Source organism: Phyllostomus discolor, chromosome 8 (assembly GCF_004126475.2).
Source record: "Phyllostomus discolor isolate MPI-MPIP mPhyDis1 chromosome 8, mPhyDis1.pri.v3, whole genome shotgun sequence".
Classification (NCBI taxonomy): Eukaryota; Metazoa; Chordata; class Mammalia; order Chiroptera; family Phyllostomidae; genus Phyllostomus; species Phyllostomus discolor.
The window spans coordinates 95,176,637-95,186,514 of record NC_040910.2 but is presented as its reverse complement, the minus strand read 5'-3'; the positions used below and the strand labels follow the sequence as shown (position 1 = coordinate 95,186,514).

General features: G+C 41.2%; 1 protein-coding gene across 1 annotated transcript; it reads left to right on the top strand.

Moving 5' to 3' along the window:
- The first annotated feature begins 746 nt into the window (after window positions 1-746).
- On the top strand, window positions 747-5,437 carry SMG8 (SMG8 nonsense mediated mRNA decay factor). Its single transcript, XM_028519461.1, has 4 exons — window positions 747-2,537; window positions 3,069-3,214; window positions 3,481-4,350; window positions 4,927-5,437. The coding sequence occupies exons 1-4, from the start codon at window positions 779-781 to the stop codon at window positions 5,122-5,124; spliced, it is 2,973 nt and encodes a 990-aa protein (XP_028375262.1). The 5' UTR covers window positions 747-778; the 3' UTR covers window positions 5,125-5,437.
- The last annotated feature ends 4,441 nt before the right edge of the window (window positions 5,438-9,878 follow it).

The window sequence follows — 9,878 nt, the reverse complement described above, 5'->3', positions numbered from 1 at the left end:
ATTCAGACCTTGGGATAAAAGCACAGTTTCAAGGCTTTCTTTCCCAGATAGTGGAAATGCTACATAGAATTTCAAGGACTTCCCTTCTTTCTTGCTAACATAGTGTTTCTTGTGATGTTGGAACATCTGGGAATATTATCAGACCAAGCTTAGGACTGCTGAGTTAGCATGTGAGACAAGTCTCCTTTCTACTCCTTGCCTTGGTTTACTATTTATTCTACCTAATTGGTAAAAGACATTTCCTGGCAACCAGGGGCTAAATGCTGGCCAGTGACAGTATTGCAGTCTCAGAGTTCTTCCTATGCTGTCTCATGCCTCAATACATCCAGATAATGGAATATTAGCAGTTAAAAAAAACAACAACTATAAAGCCATGAAAACATGAGGGAAACTCGTTTCTAACAAGCTTCCTCTTCTAAGGTCCGGAGACTACCTCTGGTGTAGCAAGCTTCTAGAGTTTAAACTGAACGACTTTTATACTTTGGAAGTCACATGACACTTCTTTTGCGTGTTTTTATTCCTCCAAATGCCAACTAACTGCTTTTGATTGGCTTTCTGATATGGTATCTCAATTCCTACCGTCTCAAGTTAAGGAAAATCTTAAACCGCTGTGGTACAGAACTAGGGAAAATCTTGGAGAAAAGAGAGGAGTGGGAGGCGGAACCACAAGTGAGAGGAAAGCAAGCACTGAAGAAGAGGGGGAGGGATTTTAGCACCGGACGAAAGTCGGCTGGGTTTGCCTGGAGGACCGGAAGGACTCTGGGGAAGTCTCAGCACCATGGCGGGTCCGGTCAGCTTGAGAGAGCTTCTAATGGGATCCGCAGCCTGGAACAACCCTGAAAGTCCGGAGGGGCCCCCTGCAGAGGGCAGCGGGAGCGTGGCCGGTGGACCGGAGCCTCCTTGGCGAGAGGATGAGATCTGCGTGGTGGGAATCTTCGGCAAGACGGCTCTGCGACTGAATTCTGAGAAGTTCTCACTTGTGAACACGGTGTGCGACCGGCAGGTCTTCCCCCTTTTTCGCCACCAAGATCCTGGGGATCCAGGGCCTGGAATCAGGACTGAGGCTGACGCTGTCGGGGAGGCTGGTGGAGCCGGGGATCCTGGGGCTGGGTCCGCGGATCCAGTTCGGGGAAGTGTAGCTGCCGCGGAAAGGAACCAAACTGAGCCAGGCTTGCAGGACTATAGCCTTCTGCAGGCCTATTACAATCAGGAAAGTAAAGTTCTGTATCTTCTTCTCACTTCCATCTGTGACAATTCCCAGCTTCTGCGGGCTTGTCGGGCCCTTCAGAGCGGGGAAGCTGGAGGTGGGCTCCCTTTACCTCATGCAGAAGCTCACGAGTTCTGGAAACATCAAGAGAAGCTGCAGTGCCTCAGTCTCCTTTACCTTTTCTCCGTCTGTCATATCCTGCTTTTAGTCCATCCCACTTGTTCCTTTGACATCACTTATGATCGAGTATTCAGAGCCCTGGATGGACTGAGACAGAAAGTACTGCCCCTTCTCAAAACAGCCATTAAGGATTGTCCAGTTGGCAAAGACTGGAAACTAAACTGCCGACCCTGCCCGCCTAGACTCCTTTTCCTCTTTCAACTCAATGGAGCCCTTAAAGTGGAACCCCCTCGGAGCCAAGACCCAACTCATCCAGACAAGCCCAAGAAGCATTCTCCCAAAAGGAGACTGCAACATGCCCTGGAGGACCAGATTTATAGAATCTTCCGGAAAAGTCGTGTCTTGACTAATCAGAGTATCAACTGCCTCTTCACTGTGCCTGCCAACCAAGCTTTTGTGTACATAGTTTCAGGAAGCCAAGAGGAGGACCCAGTAGGCATGTTGCTGGACCAACTTAGGAGTCATTGTACTGTGAAGGACCCTGAATCTTTGCTGGTGCCTGCACCCCTTTCTGGTCCCAGGCGATACCAAGTGATGAGGCAACACAGCCGACAGCAACTTTCCTTCCACGTTGACAGCAGCAGTTCCAGTTCTTCAGGGCAGCTAGTGGATTTCACTCTTCGGGAATTCCTGTGGCAGCATGTGGAGCTAGTGCTAAGCAAGAAAGGTTTTGATGATAGTGTGGGAAGGAACCCACAGCCTTCCCATTTTGAACTTCCCACTTACCAGAAGTGGATCTCAGCAGCTTCAAAACTGTATGAAGTAGCTATTGATGGGAAAGAGGAGGACCTGGGGTCTCCCACTGGAGAGCTAACATCTAAGATTTTAAGCAGTATTAAAGTCTTGGAAGGGTTTTTGGATATTGACACCAAATTCTCAGAAAACAGGTGCCAAAAAGCTTTACCCATGGCTCATAGTGCCTATCAGTCAAATTTGCCTCATAATTACACAATGACTGTCCATAAGAATCAACTCGCCCAGGCTCTGCGAGTATATAGTCAGCATGCTAGGGGTCCAGCCTTTCACAAGTATGCCATGCAGTTACATGAGGACTGCTACAAGTTTTGGAGCAATGGCCATCAGCTCTGTGAGGAGAGGAGTTTAACTGATCAACATTGTGTACATAAATTTCACTCATTACCTAAATCAGGTAACTAAAGCTTTCTCAGAATTTTGAAATCAAAACTATGAGCTGTGTTTTTATTCTTGTCTTAAGAGAATTTGCTCACTATGTATCAGTATTTTTAAAAAGAGCCCTATAGAAATGTAGGTGCATCAGATTTGTTCTCTCTTTCTGCTGTAAAAAAAGAAAATAATCAGCTATGATGACTAATTATTTTCTCATATTTAAAGACTGAACCCTAGAGTATTAGTAAATGAGAACTGTTAAGTAATACAAAGTTTCAAAAATATCAACCTTTTTATATTGTAGTTTTTGTTGAACTAAAATGAAGTATAAGGTCACCATAATGATGATAAAATTTATTTAGGAAACGTAATGTATTGTCACCTGTTTTCTTCTTTTATGTGTGTTTAGTCAAGGTTTGGTGTTGGGTTTTGGGGCTTTTTTCCTTATTTCCAAAATACTGTTTGGAGAAATTTTGGGCTTAGATGCTAAAGAATGCAAAGTAAATTTGACTCTGTGTTGTGCGTGTGAAATTAATAGTAACATATTTTCTAGGAGAAAAACCAGAGGCTGAAAGAAATCCTCCTGTGCTATATCACAATAGCCGAGCTCGATCCACTGGTGCCTGTAATTGTGGAAGGAAACAAGCCCCTCGAGACGATCCCTTTGATATCAAGGCAGCGAACTATGACTTTTATCAGGTAGATTCAGGGTTTTTGTTCTTATGTCTTTTTCTTTCTTTTTCCTGTTACTACCAATTGAGTAAAAATGCATATTTTCATAAGTAAAATATCTAGAAAAGTAAATGTGACTGCTGTGTGATATGTAAACAAGGGGAAGTTCTTTATATGTACTTATTTGCTTACTCATTAATTGTTGATCTTGCTTTTCTAAGTGAAGAACTTTTTGTGTTATTTTAAATGAAAAAGTCACAGTTTCCACCCCCCCCCTTCATCTTCCTCTATAGCTTCTGGAAGAAAAATGTTGTGGAAAATTGGATCATATCAATTTCCCAATATTTGAACCAAGTACTCCAGATCCTGCACCTGCCAAAAATGAATCTTCTGCCCCTCCAGATGCAGAAGCTGACAGACTTAAAGAAAAAGAACCTCAAACCCAAGGAGAGAGCACAAGCCTGAGTTTAGCTTTGAGTTTAGGTCAATCCACAGATAGTTTAGGTACTTATCCAGCTGATCCACAAGCAGGAGGAGATAATCCAGAAGTTCATGGTCAAGGAGAAGTAAAAACTGAGAAGAGACCAAACTTGGTTGATCGACAGGCATCCACAGTTGAGTATCTGCCAGGCATGCTGCATTCAAATTGCCCGAAAGGTCTCCTTCCCAAATTCTCAAGCTGGTCTTTGGTTAAACTGGGCCCTGCTAAGTCTTACAACTTTCATACAGGTTTGGACCAACAGGGCTTCATTCCAGGAACAAACTATCTTATGCCTTGGGACATTGTCATCAGGACCAGAGCTGAAGATGAAGGAGACTTAGACACAAATTCTTGGCCTGCTCCAAATAAAGCTATCCCTGGAAAGAGAAGCGCAGTTGTAATGGGGAGAGGAAGACGGCGAGATGACATAGCACGGGCATTTGTGGGCTTTGAATATGAAGACTCTCGAGGTCGGAGGTTTATGTGCTCAGGACCTGACAAAGTAATGAAAGTACTGGGGAGTGGACCAAAGGAATCAGCTTTAAAAGCCCTGAATAGTGATATGCCCTTATATATTCTGTCGTCCTCTCAGGGTAGAGGGCTAAAACCACATTATGCTCAACTTATGAGGCTTTTTGTTGTGGTTCCTGATGCTCCTTTGCAGATAATACTAATGCCTCAGGTAAGAAATACAACCCTTTCTGTCTTCAGAAACTAAGATGCTAATGCTTTGTTTTGTTTGTTTTTCAGTTTTTATTTATTGATTTTGGGGAGGGATGAGGAACGTTGATTTATTGTTCCACTTATTTATGCATTCATTGACTGGTTGCTTCTTATGTGCCCTGACTGGAGATCGAACCCTCAACCTTGGCATATTGGGACAATGCTCTAACCAATTGAGCTACCTGGCCCAGGTCTGATGCTTGTTTTGGTTGTTTTGAAATAGTACACAATAGTATCAATGTAATTACTTAATTAAGAAAGTCTTAATTTTAAATACTCTTTATACCTAATATTCTTTTTCTTGAAAAATAAATTGCATCATACCATCAATTCATATCAATTGGTTCAGAGGCAGAACTTGACGTTAAAAATTTGTAGAAAAGCAGGATAATATTTGAGCCTAAATAATGACATATTGGATATGATTAAAGTTAGGAGTGCACCCATTCCCTACATAACTATTGTTTAGGCATTTAGCTTTCAGGTGTTTCGTACTGAAAAATGAAAAAATGATTATATTACCTGTGTTTTTCAGGTTCAACCAGGGCCACCCCCCTGTCCAGTATTCTACCCAGAAAAACAAGAAATCACTCTCCCACCAGACGGCCTCTGGGTTTTGAGGTTTCCCTATGCATATGTGACAGAGCGAGGACCGTGTTTCCCCCCGAAGGAAAATGTGCAGTTAATGAGTTACAAGGTGCTCCGTGGGATTCTTAAAGCAGTAACACAATAAGTGTGTTCCATCCAGTTCATTTCTAAACTTGAACTGGTTTTTGTTTTTTGGTGTAAATGGAGTTATTGATTTGGTACGTGTTTGCTGTGTTTTCTTGAAGCCAAAGTGGGTTTTGGTTACAGGTGTTCAGTATTTGGACAATAATTTTTCTACTATTTCATGATATTGTTGGTATTTATTGTCAGTGGGGCTACAAGTTCCTAATAAACATTGGTTGTTCTAGAAAAGGACTTAAAATACATGGTTGATTCCTCTGTTTTCTCTTGTTTCTATTTCACTGTCCATAATAAAACATGTTTCTATCAAAACTAAATGTTGTAAAATTATGTTGAGCCAAAACTTTGTTATTACTAAAATTATGTTTTAACTGGGATTTTCATTAAGATTCTGCTCCTGAAATTATCTTTAAACAAGCCCTGTTTGGTTCACAGTTCTGCTACCTGAGTTAGAGTCTTTTTTTCTTTTACCATTTGATTCTTGGACTGATGAAATACCATGTTTTAAATGAATGCTATCTGACCTAAAGCTTTTCAATCCAAAATATTACCCACTTTATTCTTTAAAAATTCCTATACTGTGAAACAATTTTTAAGTGACTCAAAACTTACTAATCTATGATAACTTTCCTTTTTTTAAGATTTTATTTATTTTTTATTTTTAGAGAGAAGGGAAGGGAGGGGGAAAGAGAGGGAGGGAAACATTGATGTGCGAGAGAAAATGTGGACCAGTTGACCTGGCCCGCAACCCAGGCATGTGCCCTGACAGAGAATCCAAGTGGCGACTCTCGGTTCTCAGGCACCAGTCCACTGAGCCACAGCAGCCAGGGTAACTTTCACGAGCATTGACCCGATGACACTGATATATCAACAATTAGATAAATGTGCAAAATGAGTTAACATACCAGAGTTTTAGTGTAATTGATTATATTTTCCTAAACAAATTGATTCTAAAATGCTAGGCAAGTAAAATTGGAGAGTTTAGTCTTAATATATATGAAATATAGTATTTGCATAATGTATCTTGCTAATAGTTTAAAACAGTCATTTAGGTTTTGATTAAGAAGTGCATATAGGCAGTTAAAAAAACTCATGGTGATATAAAGTACACTATAGGGGATATAATCAGGGTGGTCCCCTTCCTTGGTTCTTGTCTCTCCCGCAAGAGAAGAAAGAATTCACATGAGAGACAACATGTATAGTGGAAATAGCAAATTTATTTATGAAACACACTTGAGCATGAAGCTGCAAGCAAGCACCCAGCCAGTCTGAGTGCACTGCTTATTGGGACTTTAGGGGTTTTATGCTTGTAGGCAGCTTCTACATTTCCCCTTCTCCTCTCCTCTTCAGACCTTGTCATTTATATACAGTTTTAAAGCCTTTTCCAGATCGTGATAACAATGCATACAGAATTTCAAGGGCTCTCCCCTTGCACTATCATGGTTTTTCTTGTGATTTTGAAGATACCTGGCAATCTTGCTAGACCAAGCTCAGGACTACTGAGTTAAGGGGTGAGACATGTCTCCCATCCCCTCCCTGACTTGAATGGCTATCTTGCTTAACAGATCCCTAGAAAATAACTTGATTAATTGTGTCATTTATGCAATACATTTTATTTATATTTTTAAATGAACTGACCTGGCCTGGGGATCTTCAAGAGTTCTTTGTCTCTGGTGATCTGGGGGTCACCTACCAATAGCACAGCTCCCTGGAGTGGTTGAAAATATGCAGATTCTATCCTGCCAGCCCCAGACTGTGAGTTAATTGTGGCGCCTGGCTGAGAAATTTTCCTTTGTAAAGGTATTAATTCTTTCATTCGCTAAAGATTAAGAAAAGTTACATATATATGCCATTTAGAGTTAACTTTTTATTAATCAAGAGACCTGAGAAGATGTCTCATTCCCACCAATCACTGAAGTTCAAAACCATTCCTGAGGGGTAGTTGGAGTCCGTATTAGTTTCCTAGGACTGCTGTATCCAAGTACCACAGACTTGGCTTCAACAACAGAAACTTATTCTCTCACACTTTTGGTGTGGAAAAGTCCAAAATGGAAACGTTGTGGTCCAGTGTGTGTGTTCTCCTCCCCCAAATTCATACATTGAAACCCGACCACCCAATGCAATACTCTTATTTCTTTTGGCAAGCAATTAGGGTTGGATGAGATCATGAGGGTGAAGCTAACATTCATTTCCCTTTGAAGGCCTAGCAAATAATATCTGGGACTGATGGCTGTGTATATGCTGAGTTAAATTACAGTTTGTGGTTGGGCTTCCTTTAAAAAACAAATGTATATTATGGCTTACATGACATTTTATTTTTCTTAATGACGTTCAGTCTACCTTGTGGATACTTGTCCTACCTTTATAGGAAATGAAGGGTTCTATATCCTTATATCAATCTTATATCCTCTGCCTCTTTTAGCAAAATGTCTTACATGCAGCAGTAGCAGGTGCTCATCAAAGACTGGTTGGATAAATGTTAGTAGGTGAAAACTGGTAATAGATGAAGTTTTGATAATTCTTCAGCGGGTGCCATAATTCTAAATATTTTGGATTTGGGAATCTAAAAATTGGTCTAGTTAGATTTGATAGGCAATTTGACCAGTGAATGTGTTTAGTAGCAGAATTTGTGTGTTTTGAGCTGCTATTTCATATTGTTATTGCCAGGCATTTTCCTTTATTGCCTGTAGTGTTAGCTTGTTGGATGCTTTACTTTGTGAAATACATTATTTCTCAACATCATGGTAAAAGGGATAATGCACTTTGTGTTTTCAACTTTTAGAATATGTCCACTTGCCTAGAGTTAATAACAGTGCATGACAGTGAGTTGTTTAGGCCAAACACTCATTTCATTAGTTTTTTTGTTGTTGCTGTTTTGTTTTGTTTTGGTCTGTACTCCCAGACAATAAAGGCTGGGAAGAAGGCCATCGGGTCAATGTGTATATATGTGTGTGTGCTTTGGAAGTAAAAACACTCTAGGACTGGTTTAAGATATTCCAAAAGCATGTAAAGAAATATGATTGGTGGGTTGGACTCCTGCTGTAGTGTCAAGGCGAAAAGATGAATATGCTTTATTGGTACTTTAATTTTTGTAGACTAGAATGTTGGTTTAAATACTAACATTAAATTCCTAGTATAAGAAATAACTCATTCCTCTATTCATCTATTGAGTACTTTGTAGATAATAATACTGTTGATGGTGTAAAGACATTTGGTTACTAGCTTAATTTTCTAAAATTACAGATTTAAAAAGGCTTATTCACCGGAAATTAACTGCTTTCCTTTTTTGGAGAAAAAGTGCAAGCAAGTATGTAAGGTACTCACATGACATTACTATAGGGCTGACAACATGTTAATATGAAATCAAAATCATCTAGTTTTGCTTAAGCTAGAGGTATTGGCTGAATAAGGCATTTATTTATTTTTATTGTTAAAATTCAAAGTTATTTCAGCCTATAGGTTTTTGACATACTTTGCCAATACCTTGAGAAGGATTGTCCAGACAACTGATGTAGAACAGACATTTGGTAAATTTCTGACATTACCTTGAAGTCAAGCATTTGCTAATTTAAAAAAAATAAATAAATCATAGTTGAAATAGAATAGTTCTTGAATTTAATTCGTGTGAGACTTCTGAGGATACTTAGCTAGAATTTTGAAATGTAGACCCTCTGATACTACAGAAAGTGAAAGCTCTGTTGTTATCATGGGCTTTAAGAAATCTGTCTTCCTATGAAACATGTGAGGAAGGAATTCAGTATTGATAGTAAAGATTCCAGAAACCTGAATATAACAAAGAGAGCCATACCCTATGTGAGGCCAATCCTGGAATCAGTCCCATTTAAAAACCATTATTATGTGCTAGACACTGGGAATAAGATGCAGCCCCTTCTCTCTTGGAGTTCACACGCTAGAGGTTGTGCTGGACAGGAAACAAGGAGTAAAATAAGACAGAATCTAAAAAGAGCTGTGAGGGAAGTAAATTGGGCGCCAGCTGCAGTGTCTGAAGAAAATGATTCAACACGCCGTCTTTAACACCCGGAGTGTCTTCCCCCTCTGTGCGCATGGGGGGACCTCAAAGGGCCATCGTCACTTTTCTAGATTAACGGCTGCATGGAGCCAGGAGGGAGGGGAACAGTTTCCTGACCGTTGTGAAGGGCTGTGCACCTGGTCTCAGACCGTCTTTCCCAGGCTGAACCGCTCACCCTCCCGATCCCCACCCACAGAAATGTTGGAGTCCTCACTGATTCAGTGGTAGCCCCCGTCCAATTGAGTGGTGAGTGAAGGATCAGGTGTGGACACTGAGGATTTGAGGAAATGACAACATTTTAAACTGTAAAGTGTGTCCCCCCTCCTGCCGCCCACACTGGTGTTCATTCTGTAGGTCAGTGACTTTCTTGGAAGCAGTATGGCCAAAGGAAGAATGTTGCTCAGATTTCAGCTTTAGGTAGGAGTTCAGATTGCAGGAGCTGGACCAGCACTTCTGAATTTCTTAGGATGCCAGGCCCTGTGGCTTCCTCGGGAAGCTCTGCGGCACAAACCGCCCCCCTTCCCCCTCTCTCCCCACAACTTCCCACCACCCCTGCACTGCTGGAGTCTGGGGCCACCCGTGTATGCAGGCCCAGTTCTGCCTCATCGTGAGAGGGGAGGGGGTGGGAGGCCTGTTGGGAGGTAGTTGTCCTCTCTACAGGAAAAAGGATCCCTTGGTCTCTAGTGATTCTGGGAAAAAGGCGTGCTCTCCTGCAGCCACTCTCAACC

What these genes read in the sequence shown, in the direction of transcription:
- SMG8 (XM_028519461.1), top strand. Translation starts at nt 779, where the DNA reads ATGGCGGGTCCGGTCAGCTTGAGAGAGCTTCTAATGGGATCCGCAGCC. An exon ending in TCACTCATTACCTAAATCAG is followed by an intron (nt 2,538 to 3,068) that starts GTAACTAAAGCT and finishes CATATTTTCTAG; the next exon opens with GAGAAAAACCAGAGGCTGAA. An exon ending in AGATAATACTAATGCCTCAG is followed by an intron (nt 4,351 to 4,926) that starts GTAAGAAATACA and finishes TGTGTTTTTCAG; the next exon opens with GTTCAACCAGGGCCACCCCC.